The sequence below is a fragment of the Ochlerotatus camptorhynchus genome, unplaced genomic scaffold (assembly GCF_037179485.1).
Source record: "Ochlerotatus camptorhynchus isolate MF236.1 unplaced genomic scaffold, CSIRO-AGI_Acam_v1.1 ptg000482l, whole genome shotgun sequence".
Classification (NCBI taxonomy): domain Eukaryota; kingdom Metazoa; phylum Arthropoda; class Insecta; order Diptera; family Culicidae; genus Ochlerotatus; species Ochlerotatus camptorhynchus.
Genome location: NW_027040967.1, coordinates 238358 through 265564, shown reverse-complemented (window position 1 = coordinate 265564; position 27207 = coordinate 238358). Strand labels below are relative to the sequence as shown.

Here is a 27207-nt window from a genome sequence, read left to right as displayed (position 1 = left end):
TGGCTAATGCTATGGGTCAAAGCATTTTCTACGCCATATTTGATTGATGAACTTCCATTTAAAAAATAGCATTATAGGGGAAATGGCTCCAATGTTGGCCTATGGATCTAAGATTGGGCCCATCGCTAAAAATCTGCTATTTATCAATTTTATCTAGATAAACGCGTCATTGGGACGGTACTAATGGATATTTTTGGTCGCTATTGAAAATTTAGTCGATTGTTGAATTTATGTATGGGCCCAAATTAGGGACATTTAGACCGACATTACATCCATTTCCCCTACATGCGACAAATGTAGCTATATTAAATAGGGGCACTTGGGGTAAAATTCATACCTAGGGCAAAATGATCCATAACCAATTGATTTACAGTACTAGTGCATTCAAGAGAAAGTGCTGCCCCCGCCAGGTGCGTTTTACCCAATTTTTCCCTTCCAACGCCAAACCTATATTTCAGTTATGTCTATAACTTATGTAACTGTCAGGTATGCCGCAATGGTCCAAATCCGGATGCATTGTGTGCTGCTATTCAAAGTCCAGACACCTTCACGGCACAAGGATAAAAACACCAAAATACCATTAGGACATGTGACCTGTGCCACAGGTTTTACCTATTGAACTTCACACACAATGACTAATACTTTAATCATGAAACATGAATGGATTTTTGGACCCAGTAAATGAAGAATTTTCATTTCCGAAAAATAAAATACCAGCATTGTTGATTTCCGCAATAACTGTCGCTTGTAAACATAATGATATGGAATATTATGCTATGCGCAGAAATCTGAAACATGTTGTTTGATTTTCAATAATTATAATTATTGTTGGAGAAAATATTTGGTACAGGTGGAAGCTTATCCAGTTTGTTCTCTGCTACCGACAGCAGCTCAAAAATAGTTGTAGGTGTCGATCACACTATCAGCAGAATTTGTATTAGGACTGTTCAGCTTAAAAAAAATAGACACCGAAAAAGCCCGCAACTTTTCCATTTTACGTTGGATCAGAGTGAATATTATCAGCCAAACAATATTATGTATTGCCTAATGTATTCATTGTCAAATTCATAACTTTTTACTGTTAGTTAGTTAGTTAGTTAGTTAGTCGTTACATATAAAAACTATATGCCTGTCTTTATTTTTTCTCACGTAAACAAGCGAGTTTTCTGAAGTTGTAAACATATAAAGAAAAAAAAATCATATTTTTTTAAATACTTTGTATACGTATATGTACATCAAATTGCTAAGTAATGTTTATAAATATTGCTGTGTTACTAAGAAATAGAGCTTCATACTTGTTGAATGATGTTTTGAAAACTGAAACAACAAACCCAATTTTGCTGGCTATCAGAATAAATCATTTCAACTAGTTTCGTTGGAAATTGCGATATTTTAAGGTTATTAAATATAATAATTAGCGGCGCCGGTGGTGTAGTGGTAAGCATGATTGCTGCTCACCCCAAAAGGCCTGGGTTCAATCCTGGCTAAGCTGTATACTAGGGTGGGTAAACTTTAAATGGCAGATCACAGCCCCTGGCTTCCTACAGCTCTTTAGATTTGTATTGCAACTGTGCCAAATTTGAATGAATTCGGTTACGATCTGGTTAGGGCTTTAAAATGTGTATGGGAAAATGACTAAGTAACGGAACAAATCTATTAATTTACTTGAAAAAATATTATAAAAAATGTCAAATTTGCCTCAAACCTGGGACTTAGCATGAGCATGAGCATGATTGACCGCCAACGGTTGCTACTCTGTTATTGCCAGATCAGCTGTAATTACACAGAGAACCAATGGACGATGCTTGGGACTAGCAATCATCGTCAATGTGTAAAAACTGGTGATCTCAAATTAGGCAATACCAGCGCCGGCCACGCCCGAACACAGGTCAAGAAAGGAATTGGTAGGAATGTGTAGACGTGACAATCGTTTTGATAGAAGCTAAGAACACCTCTGTACTTCCAAAAAGAATCACTGGGATATTGGGTGAGAGGGTTGGGATTGCAGCAGGGTTCGTTTTGGTAAACGGTAAGCTGAATTGATGTCCTAACGATCATATAACGCGAAGGAGCTTGGGATTGAACCCTCGATATTTTGCTCAGTAAGCAAACATATTTGCCACTAGGCAACAGAGCTCCTTTGTATTCACATTAACAAATAAAGCGATTAACGAATCATGAATATGGAGGGGCTTGAGATTAAACTCATGATGTTCTACTCAGTAAGCAAAAATGGTCGCTCTAAGGCACTCAAGCTCCTCATATCACATCACGATCGCGTTTTTATTGCAACCATTCAAAACCAGCCCCGACTATAAGCCTCATTAATATAACAGGACCTGGGATTTATACAAACTCAAACTCGACAGTGGGTCCCTTTACACAAGAATAAGCTTTTTAAACCTAGAGACAAAAAAGCTGCGAAAAAGCGCTTATGCCTTCATTAAATTCTTCATTTACGTTCGTTATTTCGAATTGGTACCATATCAAAACCACCAAACCACATTATTAAACACGACCCACCGTAACTACCATCAGTCTTCATCCACCACCCTCATGTTCGTGTTAAGGGCACACCTAACAACACAACAAAAACTAATCGGTCAAATGCCAAGCTAGCATGTTCGATCGTGACATTTATTTTCTTAATCATGCTTCAGCATGAAAAAAAAATCAAAAAACATTATTCGTAGGCACCTACCGGAAAAAACCAAGGAACATGCCTCACGCGATCGAGGTCATCTCTCTGGCAAATGAGAAACGATGAAAATAAATCTCGATTACTCTCCCTAAGGGACGCATCCGCTCTCGTAAACAATGCATCCAACCCCAATCAAGCGCAACCGGCATCCCGTCCACGCACATCAACACAACCACCAGATAGGGGCAATTTTTCCTCTACCTGATAGGGGCGCCAGCACTGGCGAGTGAGCCATCAGCCACACCAAACCGACCATCAAACGCGCTGCCCACAAAAGCAAGACACGTCCCCTCGAAAATGATATCGAAAAATGTATAAGAACAATCTTCAACTGGAACATACTCACCAAATCAATATATCCTCAATATTTCCGGGAGCGTATTCCCGTTGCTTATTTTTCGCTAGTAAAAGTCACTCTGTGCACAAAAGCAATGCACATCGCAAAAACTTAATAATAGATCAGCGCAGTCGAGTCACACTGGCAACAAAGGGAAGCGAGAGCACACCAGGCACCTAAGCAACAGGTGGGAAAACATCAGCACAAACCATTCCAAATCAAATTATCACGCCCGGAACACAAACGCTATTCAAATGCGAGCACCGAAAAACTACAAGCCAGCACAAAGATAGCCCGAGCATAAAAGCACGCACCGGAGCATAATCACATAACCGTTCTCGAACGATTTTCAAAGCGGACTCCCAATTTGCCTCAAACCTGGGACTTAGATTGAAAAAACTGTACAGGACAACTTCCTGTAATACCGCAAATCAATTCCATTTCTGTGCAAAAAGTTATTTTTTACTGTCGCCCTGGTGCTCCGGACATACCAACAAGCTCATACAAGCATACCTACAAATCGAAAAAGCTGTGGGGAGATGGGGGTTGTTAAGTTGGCTCATCCTACAGGACAGTACAGTGCTTTATTTTGAAGAAGTATGTGAAATCTAATAGGTCACCCTTTAGTTTGATAACTTCAAAATATGAGCCTGTGCAAAAAATGGTCTGGTTTGATAATGATTTATAGGTCGCACACACTTAGAAATTTTTACAGAAATCTGTAAAATTTTACCGAAATCTCAACAGCTGACAATTTGTTGAAAATTAGATCTTTCAGTTGAACTTTTGACATCCATGTAAAATTCAATGCAAATGGATGTATTATTTAATACTTACATGTAAAATTTAGGTTTTTTTTGCTGTAACTAAGGGCAGAAAATACATCAATGTGCCAAATTTAAGTTTACAAAGTTTGCGCTGTGCGGATAACCCACTCTATTAACTAGAATTCAGAGAATTAATTACCATGTTTTGTTCATATTATCGGTCTCTGGAACACCTTACTCCTCTATCTACAGTACCTGAAAATAATGTTGCTTAGTTGAAAAAAAAGTCCGGAACAATATCATCATAAATTATTCATAATCCTGTAAATCATTCCGCTTATTATTTTTCTTTTCCTTTATGCTTGGTATATACCTATATACTGAAGAAAAAAAAATTTGCGAAATAGATGTAGTAATAAACAATTAATTAAAAACCATTTATACGCAAAAGAAAACTTATCACCAAACACGACTTTGTAGCCATAGAATAAAACCAGTATTATCATTAAATCAAAGTCAGAAACAATTTCGAACGTATAAATTTACCATTTATTCAAGATCAGTCCCCCAAGGAGGACACATTGATGGCAAATTTATAGTGAAATCAAGCGAGTATGCACATCATGTACATGAAGGTAAGAATTATGACCAAACCTTTTTCCGCAAATGAGAGTATTTTGGTGCCACCAAAGAGGCTCTGTTTTTCGCTGTCGGATTGCGTCGGTTGTTTGTACTTCATCTTCTTCGGAAACAAATTATACTGTTTTTCCACACTGCCGCTGCTGGTGCCAATGTCAGTTGCCTCAAAGAACGTGTCGACGAACGAATTTGAGAAATCTTTTGATAGATTTGCTTGCAAATATTTGCTGTAGTAGTGCTTCCCAGCATAAGTGTTGCCAATATTTATCTTGTTACCATACACGCGGTCTATCGCTTCAAACACGTACTCATTCTTGGCTATCCGTGTAACATTTGGTCTTTCCCTAAGACCCAATTTGTGAAGTATGTGATACTTAATAGTCTGTAGCAGAACTATCTCGATAGACGAGCTGATCTTCTGTACCACCGTATCGTCAGCATCACGTCTCAAATCGGAACGGTAGAAGCTTTTGCGAGAATGAGCTAACTTTCGGTTATAAAACTCTGTGATTACGTCAGTTACGAGATAGATGGTGCTCAGAATAGTCTGCGAGTGGGAAGTGAGATCTTCGTTCTCCAGTCCAAATTCGTATATTTTCCGGTTTGTTGAAAGTAAATTATTCAGACTACATCTTTTGGGGCGGAACTCACGTTTCTCGCGTGAATTAATCACGTCTTGCAGGTAGGATGATTCCAGATCCTTCTGAATTTCACACAATCGATAGAAAATGAATCTATTTAAACAACTAAACTTGATTGTATCAGTCCAAGTTTGATTATCATCTGGCGTGAAACAGTGGATTCGTAAATAGTTTCCCATGGTGTTCGCGATATGATTGACGATATTGGTCATGTTACTTGATCTATTGAAGTAGCTACTAAAACTTTCATCTACTAGGTCCAATCCCCACACACACGCTTGTTTTCGAGTCTCATCAAAATATGATATTTGAAATATTTCCTTGGTAGTATCATTCCTGCGGTACTCCTCTGCGCTGAAGAACTTATTTATCTGCAGCTCGTAAGGATGGTTATTATTGTCGATGGTAGAGTCGACAGCGGCAAAACATCGAAGACAGCTGATGCTTGATGCAGTGATAGGAATCCGGAGCATGACGATGCACGACAGCATCCACAGGTTATACATTTTGGAGGTGGTTTGTCGTTCCATGCCGGCGAAGAATCGATATGATTGATTGTCTAGTACAGCGTAGAGAGAAGGAAATCATTTATTCTTGAGTGCAGTAGAAGAGTGGTCTCTAATGATAGCCCAAATGTGTCCCCTTTTTTGGGCTTATCTAGAAAAAATCACTCATTTTTCAGTTTTCCTGGAACATATTGCGTTTTGGATCCATTATTGATGATGTAAATTTAGAAAAAGTTATGTAAATGTTTGGAATCTATTAAGTGGCCATGTGATTAGAATGGCTGTTTGGGGAGGTCAGATACACTCTCTTAAAATTTGAAGCCATTTGGTACACGGTATGTGGTTTCCCAAAGGCCTTGTTTGGAAAAAATCATTAAAATGTATGGGGAACGAGGCACTTTCACATATTCGATACTAGGTGACGCTGTAGGTGTTTGATTTACTTGGTGTGAAAAGCGAAGAACCTTTGCACAGTCGATGAAAGTAACTCAAAATTTAGTCGAATTGAATGGGCATCGTTGTCCGCCATCGGTTGCCAGATCAACTGTTATTACACAAAGAACCAATAGAGCAGTTCCATGCCAAATGATGAATCGATATATTCCGATTTGCATAAAGCTTTGCATAGTTGTTTGTTATGGGCAATCATTCACAGTTTTGCAATAATTCATGTTTTTTTTTAAATTGTGTTTTTGCTTACGATATCCATCATGCCACCTAGATGTCATCCCGAAGGGAGATAGTCAATTAGTGACCACTGGTCATTCAACAATAAATAATCAAAGGGCAAAGAATACCACTACCCACAACAATAGGCAGAAGGACAAGCAATCGGTTTCTAACAAACTCTTCGAGACTACTCCCGATTGTTTTTTTTTCAATTAACTTCGAATATTAAATCAAATATCAACAATCCATCATCATCATCGTGGCGAACAAAATAGTTTTTGGAGTGTTACAATAATCATTAAAAAGTCGTTATTACAGTTATCCATACAAACTATTCCGCTAAAGATAACTTTGCACACTAAGATTATTTCACCGAAATCTGTGAAATTTTACCGAATTCTCAACAGCTGAACGTTCGGTAAACAGTTCGGTGATTTTTCACAGATTTCCTGTAATTTTTTACCGAATATCTGTGAAAAATCACCGAACTGTTTACCGAACGTTCAGCTGTTGAGATTTCGGTATAATTTCACAGATTTCGGTAAAATAATCTAAGTGTGCGTCAAGATACATAATATGTCAATTCATAAAAAAAAAAGTACCGGATTTGAACAGTTACAGTTTTAATGTGTAAAATGCAGTGTAATTTAAATTCTGTAAGTGATGATGAACGTTTGATACATCTAGGCATCTAATTAAAACATTTACAAGTTTGAGATAACGCCTGAATTGTTTTATTGACATTAATATGCTCTTAATTAAACTCTAATGCAATTTAAATCTATTTTATTTCCGCATCCGCTCTAGCATTGTGAATTCTACCAGGTTGCATTTTCCCACCAGAGCCATGTGACATTATGCAATCGCTCATAATAAAAACGAAAAACGCATAAATTTGCCTTTGTTTGTTCTTCCGAAATTCATTCCGCGCTGTGAGCGCAATGCATCAACTGCACGACTGATTTTTCACTGAAAAGTTTCGCTCCAGCTCGCTAAGTTTCCCTAATTCCGCATCCATGTGCGAGAAAACAGATATAAAGGTATCTGCTCTTTCAGTGACACAGCCTGGAGTGGACGCCGGAACGTATGGATGTAGGATGTTGCCATTTGCCAAAAGAGGATTTGTGGATGACGATAATGACGGCAACGGTGATGATGCACACTTTGTCACACCCCTACTATCGAAGTTTATTTAACAAAGCGCTTGGGAAAGCACGACGAAAATGCAAACAGCACCTGAAGCATCATGATTTGGAAATAATGGAATGGCAACAAGTTTAGCATTATCCATACCCACCCAGTAGTGGTTGTGACGCTCGGGCCAAGTAGAATGACAACCCCGTGATGGGATGTGAAAGTTATTTTCAGGACGTTTACACGCCCGGTTTGAGGGGTTGAATATGGAAAAATCGATTTTGAAATAATAAGTGAAGTGGATAATGAGGTTATGGTAGTGTTGGGCCTGCAGGACGTTTGCTATTAAGTGGATGTAAATTGAAAACCAGGTTATAAGCTTAAGGCTACACGTATTAATTTATTCGACCGTAGCATGTTAATTAAAAGTAGGATTTGATTGCCCTAAAGCTTGGTTGAAATTGGTCGCTGAGTAGAACATATAACATTGCAATAATTAAGATCGGTAAGACTAGATTCGATTTAAATATTATAAATCTACTTATGATGACTATTTAATGGTGAACCATAGGCAGAAGTAGCAATTACCACCCTTTCCACACATCTATTACTATAACTGAGCGCTTTGTAGAAGAATGTATTTTCCTGTTTTTGGTGTGAGTGTCTGCTTGCTGAATAGTGTGTCGATGTATTGTTTGAAAAATGTAAGTATATATCAAATTTACTCTAATGAAATGCGTACACGACAGCTACGAATAAGGAAAAAAATCATTCCCACATCTATGAAAATTAAATCAGTCTGTCCTACCTCCAGCATCCGACGATCTCTGAGATATTCCGCGCTTCATTTCGTTTTTTCCCATAACCTTTGTACTGCTATCGGAGGAAAAGCGAGCTGCTGTTGATGCGTTGTTGGAGGATGTGGATGCGGATGATGCGGAAGTTGACTGCGCGGATTGCTGCAGTGACTGTGGTGATTGTTGATGATGCTGCTGCTGTTGCTGTAGCTGTTGACTGAGGCGACGCTGCTGATGTTGTTGTGATGAATTCAATTGGGCGCTGCTTGGTTCGGTTGGATGTCTTTTCTTTGGACGAAACCCTTTACTAGGGTATAATGGGTACTATCGTCCAGCTATACGGATCCAGTCACGGCTTAGATCATTGTTATTATACCAAATACCTGTTGAAACGGAAACGTGATCGATTATTACATGAGCGTTCTAACATATTTTGAGTGGGTCGGTCGTACTAAATTTTTTTTTTTTATAAATACTGCTTAACCACTTCATAAGGTGCAATTTGGGTATAGCATAGTGCAGTTGAAATTGGAAAATGCATATTATTGTTTTTTTTTCTTCTGGAGCTTGAGAATTTTACCGCAAGCGAGCGTACTTAAAGTAAGAAAGTTTGTAATTTTAGAAGAGCCGTGATGTTATTTTTTCATAACTTTTTTTTTACCTTCCGATAATTTATAAAACCATTACCACTTTTGTTAGCTTCCGCTGAAATGATGTTTCGCTTAATAGTCCGTTAATTTTTTGTCACAAGCGAATCACTATGGACACTAATCTAAAAGGTTTACCTTTTAGGGTGGGCTAACTTTATAACCCCAGACTGCTCACTGCTGTAGTGAGTTACCACCAATGCTCCTACAGAACTACCTCGCACTGTTGTAGGAGAAATATGGATAGATTTCTGGAGGTAAATTATTAAGGAATATTTATGTATATTACATATAAAATAGGATGTAAATAAATTAGAGTTAAGGTGATCATAGTTCAGAATGAACTCTACGTCATATATCACATCCCGTAGGAGGAGGAGAAATGAGGTCATTTCTCCGGGACTACACAATCAGTTTCGTTACACTACTATTTCTTTTTGTATAGAAATCACCAAAAACGATGTTAAATTTGAAGGAATTCATGATGCGAGCTGGATTTGTTGCATAATTTTAAATAAGGAGTCTATGAGAATATGATAAGACATATTATATTCGCTTGCAAACAATGCACACATTGGTCAATATTGCCCATACCTATGAATTTGAAGTCTTGTTGTTCAAGATTTAGACTTGTAGAACTCTTCAAAATCACAGTAAAACTTGGAATGAACTAAATTAGTGGTAATCGTAATTATCAGATTTATACGAGCACATTACTACTCCCAAGTAACATTGTACGTTTTGTCGAGGTTTTAAAGCATTCTAAATCAAGGTCTACAGAACCCTCATAAAACCTTAATTGTTACTTGGGCTATTACTACTCAGGCTAAGAACGGAGTGTCCTGTGCTGTGTGAAGAAGTCGTCTTAATTCCACTCGATCCATAGCTACATGTTGCCAGCCACACCGTCTATGGAGGGTCCACAGGTCGTCTTCCTCCTAATCGATCCACCTTGACCACCTCTTCGTCGTGTTCCAGTCGGGTTACTATCATGAACCATTTTCACCGGGTTCTTCCGACATTCTTCCGACGAGCCCAGCCCACCTTAGTCACTTTACTTTTGCAGTGTGGACGATGGATGGTTCTCCCAGCAGCTGGTGTAATTCGTGCACACTAAGATTTTTTAACAAGAGTCAGTATTTTTTTACTGGGTTTTTGAATTGCTGAAAAAGTCGGTAAAAATTCAAATGACCGTTATCCGTAAGGAATCAATGAAATCGACCAATTTTATTTTTTATCATTAAATGGGGTTAACATAACTAAGTATACACAAGTTCAGAACAAATTTTCTTATTAATAAATTTTCCACAGATTTTTAAACTTTTACCGAACAGTTCCGCCATTCAAAAACTCAGTAAAACCGTACTGACTCGATTAGTGTGTGGATCATTCGCCTCCTACACTTTCCGTCTTCCATCTGCCCTTCATCGTAGTCTTCATGGAAGGTCCGCATTACCTTCCATTCAAAAACACCAAGGGCACGTTGTTTCTCCACGAGCATAGTCCAGGTATCATGGCCTTAGAGTACCACTGGTCTCATCAGTGTCTTTCAGAGAGTCAATTTCGTGTGCTGGTGAATTTTATTCGTTTCGAGTGTCCCTGCCACAATGCGGTTTTGAATTTCTCTGCTGGTATCATTATCTGCGGTCACCAGAGAGTCAAAATACACGAGCTCGTCGACCACCTGGATTTTTCCACTGTGAATCTGAACTCGGGTGGGAGACTAACATTATCTTCCCAAGAACCTCTTCCTCTAATGTATTTTGAACTCGATGCGTTCATGGCAAATCCAATCCGCCTGGCTGCAGCCGTCAAACTGATGTACGTTTTCGCTATCGCCATGATGTCGATGTCATCGGCGAAGGAAAACAAGATGGGCGAACTTCCTGAAAATCGTGCCACTCGTGTTTATCTCCGTGTTACTTATCGCCAATCGAAATCGAAGAACAAATGATGTGTGGGTGACGTTCTATTCGTGGCATTTCTGCAGGACCTGCCGAATCGCGAAAATCTTGTTCGTGGTAGCGTGGACCACGAACTCTCTAGCAAACGGTGATAGGCGGCGGCATATAATTTGTAGACGCTCAGCAGTGTGATCGCGCGGTAGTCGCAGAAATCTAACCGCCCTTTTTGTTGATTGGGCATACGACACCGTCCATCCATTTCTTCGGTAATATCTCCTTCGCCCAAATCTTGGCAATTACCCAGTGCAGCGCTCTAGCCAGTGCATCACCACCATATTTTAATAGCTCGCTTATAATAGATATTAGGCTGTCGTCTTCTATGCGGTGTCCTAGTTCTGTTACCTTAGTTACCTTAGTTATCCTGATGCATTTCCGTTCAGATGGTCGCCATAGTACTGCAAAATTTTAATCACAACAATGGGAATAAAGCAAGTGGAGGGATATTTAGTATGTGGTTAGCGTTTATCGTTAGCTTCCGAAAATCTCATGATCATCTTATCGATAAGTAGTTATCGAAGCTAATACTTTCAGTTAGCGAATTATGTGTAATCGAAGCTAAGTTTAAGGTTAGTTGAGCCCACCTCTGGTACAGATAATGTGAGAAATACATGCATACATTTTTGACATATGCCATTTGAGACGTCACTCGTTCTCCATCGGTTGATGTAGGGTACATTTTGTGACGGCTTCGGCGTAGCGCAATAGATACGCTGGATCTGCAGTGATGTTCATATGGTGGAGGCGAGCGGTACACCAAAAACCGTTCGCTGAATCGATCTGGTGTTAAGTTAAGTTAAGTTAAGTTAAGTTTTCTTTATTAGGGAGGCTTTCAGCCTGGATCTGGTTCGCCTCCGTAATCAATCTGGTGTTAATTCGGTTTCCAGACAGGTGTTTTGTGACGAATGCTGTGGTCACGCACTCTCGTGTCGAAAGCGAATACCAAGGTTGGTGTCTCAGTCGACCGTGGTGAAACGTGGTGAGATCGGTGTGCAGATACACTGGCTGTCACTTCGCGCCTATACGTGTCATGGAGGGTGTAGCGCTACGTACCGGTCGGTCGCTGCCCAAAGGAGGCAAAACGATAATTCCTATTGTCGTTCACTGCGACGGGTTCCTGTAGCCTAGACAATAGGGTGATATCTTCTCGTCGAGGGAATTCTTCAGACGAGTTCCAAATCTAACAATAACTACATAGTGAGCTAGAAACCATTCACCTGTGTAAGATCGAATGTGTCTTTATTCTTTTGTCCTAGGTTTTGATCACCATGGTGGTTTTTTCAATTGAGTTACATCTGGCTTCTGCCTGAACACATGTACTCTTAAGCGAACCCCTCACCTATCAATATATTGACGTGAAGTGGAATTATTGACAATAATATTGATGATGTGAATACAGAACTATTGTCAATACCAATGTTTTTACGTCAACATAAACCACAAAGAGCTTTGGATCGGTTATGCTAGCAGAATTTAATCCGAACAATGGATTAGGTCCTATGTAACATTGCAAATTCTCTTCGTCGATTTTCTCTTTGCATCCTCACGGCTATGAATAGATATTTACAGCTATTTTAAACACACAATTCGATAATAGAAACTATTATCTAGCATCTTTAATACGGTAAACAGGCCAAAAAACAGTTTTGTAGCCAATTTATTAACGAAAGAATGTTACTTTGGACCAAATTAATTGTTCGGCTTTAATTCCATTTCCTTGAATTCGACAGTTAGTATGCATAAGGAGCGTATACGCGATGATCGATTCTCTTCATCGATTTTCTCTTTGCAGCTAAGCGAAACAATTTTCTAGAATTTGTCCAATGCAGAGTTGTAACCGGTTGTATGATGATCGAAATAGGAAACGCTGTGAAAATGGCGTGTTTTTGTTTTGCTGCGTCGTTTTCGTTCTAATGAAAATGTTATAAATTTACAATTTAATTTTCAAAAGGTGTTAATTTGAAAGTACAGAAGTGATATTGAAAAGTACATTAAGGGAAAATTTTCAAATTCCTATCCGTTGAATGTGGTGCCGACTGTTCTAACCTACGCGTGTTTATTAACCTTTTCGTTCCTCTGTCTTCGATAGGCAATATATGGTGATGGTGTATATTTGCATCAATAATGTATTGGAGCGGGGTTTATCATGTGTGAAAATAGCTTCGGAATGCTTACGTTCTTGAAATGGGCTAAATATTGTAGCTGCGGTAGAGCTGTTACCTTCTAACTCCCGGGTTCAAGCTTCTTTGCATTCATAAGAAATGATTGCAGCAGATTTTATCCATAATACCACTGCCAGACATTAGGAGTTAGGCCAAGGGCGACTCTTCATTCTAATCTACGATTCCACATACTATCAATAACCTTTTACACATCAGAATGAATTGTGCATATGTTTAGGATCAACAAACCTTTTCAGGCGCAAAGGAGCAACAGGATCGAGCTGATAACGTTTCTTAATTCTAAAATCTGAAGACTGTTTTGAATAATATGTTTAGGTAATGGGCAGTAACAACGGACAGATAAACTACACCCAACCGGTGGATGTAAGATTCGCTTACAATTATGTGGGATTCATCATCATGGGAGGATGTAAGTGGAGACCGCATGAACCGAGGATGCGATATACCTAGCTGCGGTCCGATGTAAGAAAATTGGAGACCGAAAAATGTGGAGTTGTATTAGTGAGTGAAATTATAATTAATTGTCGAAAAAAAGAGAAAAAAAGGTTGCCGACTGGACTCGAACCACGGACGTTGCGACTATCGGACCTGTGCTTTCTCCACTGCTCTCTCCATGCTTCTGAATATGATCAGCCTAAAAGCAAAGATGAAGCGCTCATTTTCTCGCATGCTCGACTTCGTATGCTTTTTCTGCTGGAGAGATTCGAGTTAAGTGTGTGCGTCGTTCTACAATGTTCTACAATGTGCGTCGTTCTACAAGCTTACTGGTATAGTCGAAAGCGTAGATGGAACACGAAATAAAAAAGACAAAAAACCATTACATCGCCTGCATGGTCAATTGCTAACATTCGTTGCGATGTTCATGAACAGAGGATGATAGGAACTGGAACTAACATTCATTGTAATAGATTTTTGGTTTGCGTGTACTTGCAGCTTCTATTTATTAAATGCTTGATAAAACTATTGCCAGCAACGCCGGCTGGGTGTATCCTATGGCTTACCCTCGCTACTAACAAAAATCCACCCTTCCCGTGACACTTATGAGGGGTCGTAGAGTTCTCTGCATATTTCTTAAGTAAGCGTCGGACTAACATTCCTCCCCTTTCCCCACCCCCAGATGCAAGGACGTGGCAAGGACAGCTCTGGTCTGTTGGAGGGAGACACATCCTTTATCTAAGAGGTAGTAATTAATCACAAATTACTATCTAACAGCAACGGATGAAGATGAGTCTCCTTCTTAACAACAGTTTGGAGCTCGTACCACCTACGACATTGTGCGACCTGGTCTATGCTATGCTATGCTATGCAGAGTTGTATTAGCTATTAGCAAAAGCAACTCTCTTTGTATCCCCACGGCCATGTAAAGACATTCCCAGGTACTTCCAGACACAACTCGATAAAAGAAGCTTTTATCTTGCATCTAATACGACAAACACAACGTTAATTCTAGCGAGTTATTAACAAAACAGAAAATCGATCATCGCGTTTACGCCTTTATGCATGCACACTGTCGAATTATCCTATGTGATACCGAAGAGCGAAAGTGAAAAGGCGAGCCTTCTTGAACAATACTGGTTTTATTCAATTAATCGTAGGCCTAGAAATCGTCAATAGAAAGTTGCGCGACATCATGTGTTTTTGGAGCAACAATTATGATTAAACGCGATGGACAATTGACAATAATTGATGAACTATGCCACTTCATGTTTGCACCTGATCGCTGGAACGGTCCTTTTAAAAGTTTCAATAAGAACAGTGTTATTGTTGTTATATTTGCGAGCTTTCGCGCAAAGCAGCAAGTGTCACCAATTGAATGCACCGCTGCTGCGCTGCTGTGTTAAGTTGACGGTTGGTTATGTTATGAGTGCTGAATCATCGGGATACGTTTTATTTAGTGAATGAGATGCTGGACAGATGGGATGCATTTTCGGGAGAGGAGAGGAGTTCAACAAATGTCCATGGTCCTAGAAATGTTATGCTTCTTTTGCGAGGCTCTTAATTTAATGTACTTGATGCACTTCCACAGTTATTAAATGAAACCCATCAACTCATGAACCGGGGACCAACGGCTTTACTTCCCTTCCGAAGGAAGGCGTGATCAGAGATGTTTTGCCTCAGAACATCCCGGCGGTGCCGACTGGGATTGAACCCAGGCCTTTTGGGGTGAGAGGTTATCACGCTTACCACTACACCACCGGCACCGCTACCCATTAAATATCAATAATGGATTACAGTTACGCATTAAAGGGGTAAACTTTTACCCATTTATGAGTTAAACCACTTTACAATTCTACTCATTAATGGGTTCCTTTAAGTTTATGTGTAAGCTCATCGTTTCACGCGACTGGATCAAAAAGCGTGGTGCCATGCGTTGTTGGTCGTGAGAAATTTTGGAGAAATATCACTAACACTTTCTGAACAGATCTGTTTCCATGTTTAATCAGTATGTGAAATAAATCAAATTAATACTTAAAAAGTGTGACCTTCATACAGGTCGGACTCCATTAACAGTAATTGACTTTTTCAGTCCTATCGCTGATTTTTAGCAATCGACCATTTAATTGCGTAAATTAACATCTTCACCGGACAGAGAATACAATTCTTCATCGGCTGGTAATGTTCATTTGAATGATTGAGTTGAGGTCAGTTACAGATAATCGAGTCCGACATGTTTAACCAAGTAATACATTTAATCATCATTTAGCTACGTCGGTCACGACCGGACCCGCAAGTCCCCTAGTAATATGAAAAAAATAAACATCATGTTGAGTGAAATGTGAATTCTATTTGTAGTTATTGATTAATGATTATCGCAACCCAGGGGGAGCACCCTTAGCGAAGCTACAATGCAAAACCATGATTGAGGTGGCTGGGTTCGATTCCCGTTCCGGGTTAGGAATTTATCGGGTTGAAAAATTTCTCGGCTTATCTGGGCATAGAGTATGATTGTACTTGCCACACATTATACTAATGCAAAAATGGTACAGGCATTGAAAGTTCTCAATTAGTAACTGTAGAACTGCATCTAGGCATCAGGTCTCCAGAGTTTTTTTCACACTCATATATCAGGTTTACGAGTGTGTAAACCCCCCAAGGTGTCCCCTTACTGAGTTTCAAACTTCATATCAAACTGCATAAACATTCAACAGAATTTTGTTTAAAAAATTTTTATAAAAAAGAGGTCATTAATCTTCAATGAAGCACTCGTGTAGAAACCCATATTACATATAAATGTTTAATAATTTTGGCGTTTAATGGGTCAATGAAGCTTCATCAAAATATGAAAACTGAAATGTGAAAACTGTGCTCCTAACTAGTCCGATCAAATGCCCAGTTCAAACGATCGGATCGCCACATAAATTCCAGAAAATACTCATTTTAGTGGACACATAAGAGGCTTAAGGGTATTGTGAAAAATGAAATATGCCGAAAATGCTTCTTTGCCATGTGATACTGTGTGTGGGTATTAATCTACATGCTTTATAGATAACCGTGAACCATACAGCTAATTTAAGGGGAAAGGGGACGTCATAAATTATTGGAAATTCAAAAGCAGTTTTTTGTTTAAAACCAAAATTCTGTGAATAAAACTGTGTTCTTCGTGTTCTGGTTGGCGTGTAGAATGCAATGAACACATTTTCATAAACATAATATTTGTTTTGATCGGAAAAAAAAACTGCTTTTGATTTTTTTTTTGGAAATTTATGACGTTCCCCTACCAAGTATTTTTTTTTTGTTTTATCATGGTCTTGTAGCCTATGATTTAGTCATGAAGACTGCTTTAAAACCATGTTAAAACCAGAATTGTTACTTGGGCAACCTTAATAAAAGTCTTTATTCATAGCAAGCAAAAGCTGCATAATATTCATGAGCTGATATAATGAAGTGCGAGTCTATAAGGTAAAAAAGGAGTTGTCTGGCTAATCTCCAGCCAAACGAACTATCAATGTCAGAACCATCCGAGCAATACCTATTTTGTTTTCAATGGCAGTGTTGCTAGAAACTGCCAAGCTAGTTTGTTTTAAATTCACTCCTTTCTTATCATAGACCTTCACTAATAAGCAATTGGGTTTTTTGTTGTTCATAGTTTAAGTTTGGATGCATGCGAGCTGTTAAAAAAACTTTTCCGTTAATGTTAATTTCTGTTTACAATTGCTTGATAATACATTTCCACAAATATCATTGGAAACGCTGCAGAAAAGTTTATTTTTTTCCACAGCAATCACGATCCTACTATATTATTTTTTTGAATTAATCAGGAGAAAAGCTTATTTTGGGAATTTCAATAATTTATGAAAACGTTTCATTTTACATTCAGATGGAATTTTACCTATGTACGAGGGTAAAATCTGCTGGGCTGACATCATTATTACAAAGCATCACAGAAATTATTCGTTCTTAGTCCATATGCTACGCATCGTATGGTGGTATACAAACAGAGTGAGATCTCAAATGAATTGTGGGCACGCACGATTGTCTGTAGCTGATAATGTTTTCCGCACTCGGAGAGAATGCTTTCCGGTTTCATATGTCAGGAGATAAATGGAAGTCCTGTAGATAACTTTTCAATGTGAGAGACTAGAAGAGGCACGTCAAACAGAGCTGGTACAACACTTTTTTGCCCTCTTAACAAACTGCTAATGGGTGCGAGACAATGCACAGACTCAATATGTCATTGCCGTTTCCCAATCCATCAACTTTGGCACCGCTCAACGATTCACCATTCGAGGCTATGATGGGTGACGGTGGACAGACCCTTCTATAAGGGCGCACGGCATTTGAACCTTGCTCACACGAGAGAATCCAATCTTCGCATATGAATCCTGGCGCTCATAGATAGACGATAGAAAGGTTGCTAATAGTGAGTGGTAATAAGTGGAGACCGAGCGGGAGATACTTGGGAGACTGAGAGCCAATTGGGCTGGGAGACACGATGCCAAAGCCCGTCGGCTGGTAGGAAAATTGCAACCTAAATGACATTTTTCACAGGACCAGTGCTTCCATGTGCTAAATTTTTATCGCTCCTTGAATTATTCAGATGTGTACGTTAAAACCTGATTTCATTTGCATATGTATGAGAAGAGATAAAGTAAATTTTTTATCAGCACATGATGGTGCTGGCCTTGATGATAGTTATTTTAACTAAAGGGAATTTTAAACAAAGTAATGAAGGATAATGTGAAACTTACTGATCATTATGACAAATACTGTATGGTAAAATCCTCTTTTTACGTCTCAAGAATCTGTTTACCTGAAAGAAAATATACACACACACAAACTAACTCACACGCGCGAATCTACTTTTCCAAGAAAACGGAATTAACGCGATAGAAAATTTCCATTTGTCCTGGTTAAGTTCTTCAGCTTTTTTTTTCTCACGTCGTGCTAATTCTTTAGCATCTTTGGTGGTCACTAATTCACCAAAATTGTGCGACTGGCTGCCGGACCACTGAATAAAACCAAAGCAGGAAAATCACCTTTCACGTTCACTTCACTGCACTAGAATGCTATCCGAACCCTGCGGGAAGAATTTAACCCGAAAAAGTCACCGGTTTTGACAGGACTACACCCGATTTTTAAGAACAAATTTGCAGCTTCTGCACGATGCAATTGCAGAAGGCAGGCTCCATTAAATGGATTTTATGATCCTTTGTGTAGCACAGAGACACTTGGGCGAGGTTCCCGTGTAATCTCCGTGACTGTACAAACTCAACTGAAAATTGATGCTGTGAAAAGCTGAGATTTACCAATTCAGGATACGAACGAGAGAGCAGTAGCATTAGGCGGATATTCTCAGTACCCACGCTCTTCTTCCTAGGGGGTGGCGGATGGCCTTTGATCGAAGAGATAGCATCTCTTTCTTTCTCTCGTGTGCGCGTATTTTCCACTCCTGTGGGCTCTTGTTACGATTCTGTGTCGGAATTGTACACATGCATAGAGGTGCCAAAAGCGCAAAACGTTGCTGGTGAGATCTTACAGCGGAAGTTATCCGCCGACACCGTTCATCTATAGTAGGACATTGGGTGGCAGAGGAAAAAATGGGTGCAACAATTCCTAGCCACACATACGGTATAAAATACATCTATGTGTATTGCTATATGAAATGCATGTTGTTTCAGGGAGACGCTCAGTCTTTTTTGGGTAAAGTGCTAATTATTATGAAAAAAGAGTAATGAGTGACGCGTTACCTATTTAAATTTGATATTATATTTGGTTTTAATATGTGTGACCATCGTACTTTTGTCCACCCTAGTGCCAATTCCAAACAACTTAACGATCTATAACAAAACGTTAAATTCAGCTCGAAGCATACGGTATCTATTGAGCTGATTCGGTATTTTTTTCAATTAATGCTATTTTGAGGGAGTACTTTGAGGTCCCCAGTAATTCTGGCAAAGTTGGTTGCGATCTGGATTTGAGGTAGAACTTTAAATTGTGTATGGCAAAATGTATGCTAAACGGACTGAGACTATTGCTTGTCTACAATTCACACATGCTCAGTAGTGCCTCTACCTGAGACTTAAATAGAACAAACTATGTAGAACAATGTAACGGAATCGATTCAAGTGCCAATGCTGCAGCAAAATATTACGTTGGCGATGTCACAAGTGCTCCGTTTTGGTTGGCAAAGTTCGGAGAACGACGTAAAAGTTAGGGAAAGTTTTCTTAGGAAAGAAAGGAAAGAACTTCATAGACCATTGCGCAGCTTCAAAGAAATTCGTTAAAAAAATAATTGAAGTTCAGAAAACTTTCTTGTAGTGCAGTAAGTTATGCAGAAATTCTGTAAACTTTGTAGAAGTTCATTGTAGAAGTACAGTGATCTTTGTAGTAGTGCAGTGAACTTAGCAGTCAGAAAAACTCTATAAATTATCAAAAGAGTACAGAGTATTTCGTGAAAGTTCATCAAAGTTCGTAGAAGTTCGTCATACTGATCAGAAGATCAGTAAACTTCATAGAAGTTCAGGAATTTTTGGAATAGTTCAGATAACTTCTTAGGACTTCAGGGAACTTTGTATCAGTTTTTCAAAGATCTTACTCTTTCTGAACTTTCTGGAAGGATCTTCAGCTTTCAAATTTGGCATCCCTGGGGCGAGTAGCATAATGAAATTACATAGAACTTCTAATTCCCATTTGACAAACATTAATTTACAAGATCTTGTAGAATTATTTATGCTTGTACCGCAACAGGGAGTTAGCTTGTTATGGCCCCTTATATTTAAATTATTATCAGGCTAGGCCTAAGTTTTCAGGATTAATATTACCCAGAGTGTGCCAAATACCGAAGCAAAAGCGTTACCTCGGTAACGAACAAAATCTTAATGTGGGACCAGCAATGTAGTGTTTGTTCTTTTTGTATAAAACATACGTTCGTTACTGCCATTAAACATTTTTGCGAGTTTATTTAAGCCTTTAAAAAAATCATCCTATCGATGCTTCTCTAGTTGATTCCAAGCCTTCCGCTTGGGGCAACAGATTATCCGGTGCCCCTTAGTTTCGGTGCAAAGGGAGCATTTATCCCTATTTCCGTCATAAAATATATTCTCTTTCGATGGAGGAAATGTAGCGAGGTGAGGATTTCTTACTTCTTATCATGTTAGTATAAATATTTAAATAAATAAATAAATAAATATTGAGCGTATTCCAATAATGGGAAATTTTGATTTAGAGGGTCTCTAATACAAGAATAGCTTGGAAAAAATTTAAAGATTTTTTTCTCAGCCCATAGTATAGTAACTACTCGTAATAGTTCGAACATATCCTCTGGATGACTCCTTACCGGGCTATTCTCCGACTAAATTTGATGCTCTTGGGTTCACTATTCAATTTGTGTGGAATTTATTTGTACCATGCCATAAGCTGTTAAAGGCACATGTATATCTGCGTGAATCTTTCTTCCACAGAGAGACCGGTTGGGTCACCATCAACAGTTTTGGGAGAGAAATTTGTAAACTGAGAGTTGCTTGCCATGGGATCTACCGCTGTCCCTACGATATGATAAGTGGCGGGTGAGAATCAGTATCAGCGAGGAAGGAAAAACTGTCTGCAGGAAAAGCTGCTCAGATACTCCATTTAGGCATGGTTTGAAATGCAAAGCAGCATCAACATCATCGTTCATTGGAGGTTTTTTTCTTTTGGTATCTTTCACTCTACATTCGAGTACAGGAAACACGAGAAAAATACTGAAATTATTTTCTGTCATTGAATGGTACCACCAAAAAGGTAATCAGCCTTTCTATTCGAGACAGCGTCTCGGATTTACATTGGAGTATATATGTATATGAATGAGCATTTGTACGTTGCATTTTCCATGTTTTCCTATTTCTTTGATGCGGCGATGATGATGTAACACTGTCACACCGTTGTCGTCTTTTTCTCATCCCACCCGTCGTGCCTGATTCACCACCGGCAACTATAGCAGCACGAAAAAAGCATAGTGAAGGGGAGGTGAATAGCGAAACACATGTTGCCGAAGGATATCAACTGCTGAGGAGATAAAAGTATTAATCTTTTCGCCAATTTACATGGCTTTTCCATTTTTCGATTATACTGGAGATGTGGCATACAGCTCTAGGCATATTCTATTGTGCAAAGCATATTGTTGATGGTGTGAATTATGTAGTTGCACATAAAGAAATATTGAGAAATAGTATAGCATAATTAGATCACTTAAGCAACTTAATACACACATCATTCACGTAAAAATAAATATCATAAAATACTTGTAATATAGTAGTTTGTTTCATCATGAATAGATTCCAAGTATTCTCTCGCTTCAATAATTGTTTTTTAATACCTGTACACCAAACCGGAAAATTCAAGATTCTATTGCAGATTTGCATAAATGTTATACAAATGTTGCAAAATTTCATACATTATTTCTTTTAAATAAGCGATAGAAAACATTTTATATTCTGGGTGTAAAATTAACAGTTCACAAAGGGGCTAAAATTAACAGTGTGCACATTTTTCATTTTACCCTCAGCTCTGGTTCAAATTACTCCCATTGTGTATTAATGTTAACCCCATCACCTGTTTATTTTATTTGTTGTCTTGTATTGGGAGTGGGTGGAAATTCAGGAATTCCAATGAAAAATTGTAGTTGTTGATACATTTCTATTGTCTACTATTTAGCGGCGTCGGTGGTGTAGTGGTAAGCGTGATTACCTCTCATCCCAGCAGGCCTGGGTTCAATCCCAGTCGGCACCACCGGGATGTTCTGAGGCATAACATATCTGATCACGGCTTCCTCAGAAGGGAAGTAAAGCCGTTGGTCCCCGGTTCATGAGTTGATGAGTTCCCTTGAAATGTGTACACTAGCGTGCACAGACATCTTAAGGAATTTTTAATGAAAGGTGCAAGATGCAATTAACCGAATTGCTCAAGAATCGCATCAACGTGAGCGATTTGCTGGCAAAAATATTCCGTACCAGGTGGGCTGACGAAACAAAATGGAAGTCCGTTCAATAGCTCTGGCATGCATTTTCAATATGTGCTGTGCATGAAAGGTACTGACGTACTATGGGGCAAGCTTTCTGCTTGAAAATCTGGACATACAACTGGCCGACCACGCAATACCCTCTCGAGCTCGGTGTACGAACTGTTCCTCGCTCATTGGTAGTATTGTGAAACGTAACCATTTGTATAGCGCAGTGTAAACTCACTACTTTCTGTGCACTAGAGTAAATTTTACAGGAGGCGCTTTTATTCAAAATACTGTAATAATAAAATCTATTCATCAAAATAAAAATAAAATAAATTGAATAAATATGTTGCAGAGGATTTGAATAAATGTGATCATGAATTTACCGTAGCCAGAAAACGCCAACATGGTGATCCTGGACATATAGAAGGTTTATGCCTAGGGCAAAGTTGAACAGTGGATCAAGGCCTTATGGTTGTGGACAATAGTTAAGAATTTGCTCACTACGCGGCGCTTGTGTGTACTTGAACAAGCTGTATTACGAGATCCTTGCCATATAGGTTACTGTCTTAAGCAAAGTTGTTCAGGAGACCAATTTCCTGTGGATGGTGGTCATATTAGCTCAAAACTTGCTCACTACGTGGTGTTAGTGTGCACATTAACTTTCTGTTTAAGCTGTATTTCGGGGTCCTTGCCATATAGAAGGCTACTGTGTTCAGCATACTGCCTATAGTTGCATATTAGTCCTATATGAATTTTCGTCAATTTTGAGATAACAACGCTATCCACTATCAATTGGCATCTACTTTTATATTATGTGATAAAACTATGGACTTTGTTCAGTTTGTCCCATGAAGCAAAATAATCGCATATCAGTCCCATCCTGAAATTCAATCGACCATGGTTCAAGTTAAAGGTCTGCTTTTTGAATTGCCATATTTATCGCTGATATAAAAAAAACATGCAAGCTTCATTGCAACAGATTTTATCTTGAAAAAATTATCAATTAATTTACTATTAATTATCAAATATTTACATGGAAATTGCACTTCGTAACTTCGACTGCCATTTTCTCAATGCCTACTTTTTCCATATGGAACTGATATAGGATTATAGTCATAGTCACTCTTTCTGATACAGGTCATATTAGCTCAGTAATCTCCTACAAAGCAGCGCTAGTGTGAACATGAACTTCCTGTGTAAGCTTTCTGTAAAAGTGCCAAATACCCCAGAATATGAATATTTCGGAACGAAGACGACGTGTAGACGGAAATAGATAGACGCCATTTTGGAATTAAATATAGTGACTTCCGGCTAGTGAAAAAGTGTAAAATATCCCACAATATGGATATTTTTGGAACGAGAACGATGTGTAGAGGCCGGAAATAGATCATTGGCGACATTTTGGATTTCAAAATGGTGACTTCCAGTTTATGGACAACTGTATAATACCCTACAATATGGGTGTTTTCAGAACTGGTACGATGTGTAGAAGCTGGAAATAGATAATTGGTGCCGTTTTGGAATCCAAGATGACGACTTCCAGTTTGTGAAAAAGTTCTGAATACCCCCACAATTTGGTGTGTAAAGGTCGGAAATAGATGCTAAATAGATCCAATTCAGAATTTAAAAAAAAATTTGAAGTAGCCATCTTGAATTCTAAAACGGCATCATCATCCACTTCCGCCTCTATATGTTGTGATCAGAGCTGGTAAATATCACGGCCGTCATGTGACGATGAGAAAACAGGTCCTCTCGCTGTCATGAGTCGAAACTACCTATCATTAGCATTCTTGTCATTTTTCAATGATCAAGCACTCATGATAATAATTCTTATGTGGTTTTGACATCAACATTTCTAACTGATTTAGATTAATTTAAGCAAACAATCGTATGTAATCGGTAGAGATGAACCAGTCTAAGGCTGAAAGTCTCGTTAATAAAGGAAAAAAAAAAAAAAGTATGTAATCGGTAGAGTGGATACAATATTAAGATTTCCTCGGTACAAGTAACTTTAATAGCATTAAACGAGCTAGGAATTACGATGATCACCACACTGTCACGTTCTGTCATGACAAAATTCGATGAGATTTTGAAGAAAATTTCTATCATCGTTTTATCATCCAATGATAATGATGAGTAAATATCGCGTGAGATCTTTCATTGAAAATTACATTTGCCAGCCCTGGTTGTGATAGTCCTGAAATGCAAATATTGTAGGGCATTTGACACTTTTCACAAACCAGAAGTGGTAATCCTTATTCCTACATAGTGTCAATCATTTTCTGGCCTCTGCACGTCGTCCTTGTTCCGCAAATATCAGTATTGTGTGGTATTCGGCACTTTTACCTCTTTTACAACTTACTCAGGAAGTTCATGTGCACACTAGCGCTGCGTAGTGAGAGAGTTCTAAAATTTGAAACCCAAAATGGAGGCTTCCAATAGGGGTATTTTCTGATCGGAAATGATAACTTTTGGTTTTTTTAAATAAAGAATGGTGACTTCTGGTTTGTGAAAAACCTACAAAGTCGGTATTTTTTTAATGAAAATGACATGTAGAAGACAGAAATCAATAATTTACTCCATTTTGTAATCCAAATGCATCCGATAGGCCATGTTCACCAGGGTTGCTTCCACTCACTTGCTATAAAAACATATTTTTTGGAATTATAAAACCAATAGATCATATAAAGCTAATTAGTACTTGTAAGTTACAAGAAAAGGTCGTGAAGTATGTGTTTGACACATAAAACCTATCAATATTGCTATAAGTGCGTCACAATAAGCGATTTTACGATTCATGGGCACTCACTCTGAGTGAAGACAGCAACTTTGCAGATGATCAATATCTCACAATAAAGTTTATACACCAAGTTTACATGTGCGCTAGCGCCTCATAGTGGAAGATTTCTGAACTAATCTGTCCAACATCCGAAGGTTCTTGGCCCCTCGAACATTTTTGCCGAATACGCCAACTTCCTAGATGGCCAGGATCTCGAGACATAGCTTTACAGGAAATTTACATGCTCCACGTAGTGAGCAAATTCTGAACTAATCTGTCTAACATCCACAAGGTCTTGACCTATCGAATAACTTTTTATTTTATGTTGAATAACTTTCCCGAAGATAGTAACCTTCTATATGATCAGCATCACGAGATATTCCATGTTGGAACCAATTAAGTCAAATTCTATATGGACATGTACCACTTCCTCGCAATGAAATGGCATTACAAGTGTTTAAATTACCAAATTCCATTTTTTTTTGCGATTTTTCTAGTAGAACCTTCCATTATGATGCCGTTTATACAAAAAAAAACCATAATTGATCAAAATTGCTTATGTATCACTATCGCTCGCAATGGTTCATATCTTGATAGTTACCCGCATTAACAATAACCATAAGAAGCGGCTAACCACCAATTTGGGGTATCATCTCAATTTTAGGTGGTATGGTCGTAGAATCTATGATATCGTTAGTGTCTGGTACTCGTTTATTAGAATAAATATACAGACGGTCGATTCTTGATCCACCGTGCAAGTGCGTCACACGAGTTGAAGTAACAATTAATATGGAAGCACAATCACCAAGCATCAATTTTGGTTACCTGATTTAAACTTGTAGCTTTAAAATCTCGATAAAACATGCAATGTTCTTGGGTTGTGTTTGGTAAGACTCTAGACATATCCTGCCCTCCCAATAAATATGATTTTAAGTCGACTGCGCCACGTAACCGTTGGTGTAGCGCTGGGTAAACTTGCTCCCCTCTATGCATGGTTCTTATACCTAGATTACTATACAAGCGGTTGACTTCCCTCTCTCGTTCGTTGGTAGTACTGGATCACTTAACCATTGGTCTATCGCCGGGTAAACTCACTATTCTCTATGCATGGTTCATATACCTTCACACTTTGAAAAACTCATGTAAATTGGTGAGAGTGACATATACGAGCGTCAATTTTGACATAAATTTGAGTCATAACACTAGTTTACAAAACAACATAAAAAGTGTGAACTTTAGTGGTTGACCAACGTTTCTAATGCAAAATCCTACGCTGAATTCAATGCCGTGGTCAGAAAAAATTAAAGTAGAGCCGTTTTTGAGATATACAAAAATTTTATTTTTTGAATTTTGGACAAAAGTACGATTACTAAAATGTCAATATCGTTGGAACTAGTGCACCAATTTTAAATCTTTTTTTATGAAAGTGAAGCTAAATACATTTGCTATCGTTCACTAGAATATTATGTCTTAATTAAAAATTTAATTTTGAAGTCAATTAAAAATTTACTGCATTTTTTTTTTTATTTTTCCTGCGAATTTTCCATAAAAATCTTGTTTTAATCAACATTTTTAATGGGATAAAAAAGATTCAAAAAATCAATCCATAATTTATTCTTAAAGTCCATTAAAAATTGGAGAAAATGAGTCTTTAATGGATGAAATCGGTTGGAAATTGTCGAAGTTATGAAATTTTTTTGTAAAATCATGGATATTGAATGTTCCAAGATTGGCCGTTGCCCCGCTCCTAGGTTCATGCACCACTTCCAGTAAGCCTTTCTGCGGACGTGTACGCATACGGTGCATTTCACTAACACTACCAGCTGTCACGCAAAATTAAATGGGATATTTTCAACAATATAATTTACGCTAGTGTTTGTGAGACCGCTCGGCGAGAACCTAACGCAACCAACTCAATTTGACAGCTTTCTTTCTTTAACATTGCTTAATTGCAATGATCCTCAAAAGTTTTTTTTACGCGTGTGGCAACTATATATTTACAAAATCGGTCAATTTCACTGC

At 38.4% G+C, this 27207-nt stretch overlaps 1 protein-coding gene across 1 annotated transcript; it reads right to left on the bottom strand.

Moving 5' to 3' along the window:
* Nucleotides 1–4409: 4409 nt before the first annotated feature.
* On the bottom strand, nt 4410–18678 carry LOC135712451 (uncharacterized). Its single transcript, XM_065235402.1, has 4 exons — nt 18460–18678; nt 18172–18233; nt 8203–8574; nt 4410–5644 (listed from the first exon to the last, which is right to left on the bottom strand). Exons 3-4 carry the CDS (start codon nt 8255–8257, stop codon nt 4410–4412), a joined length of 1290 nt encoding a protein of 429 aa, XP_065091474.1. The 5' UTR covers nt 8258–8574; nt 18172–18233; nt 18460–18678.
* Between the last annotated feature and the right edge of the window lie 8529 nt (nt 18679–27207).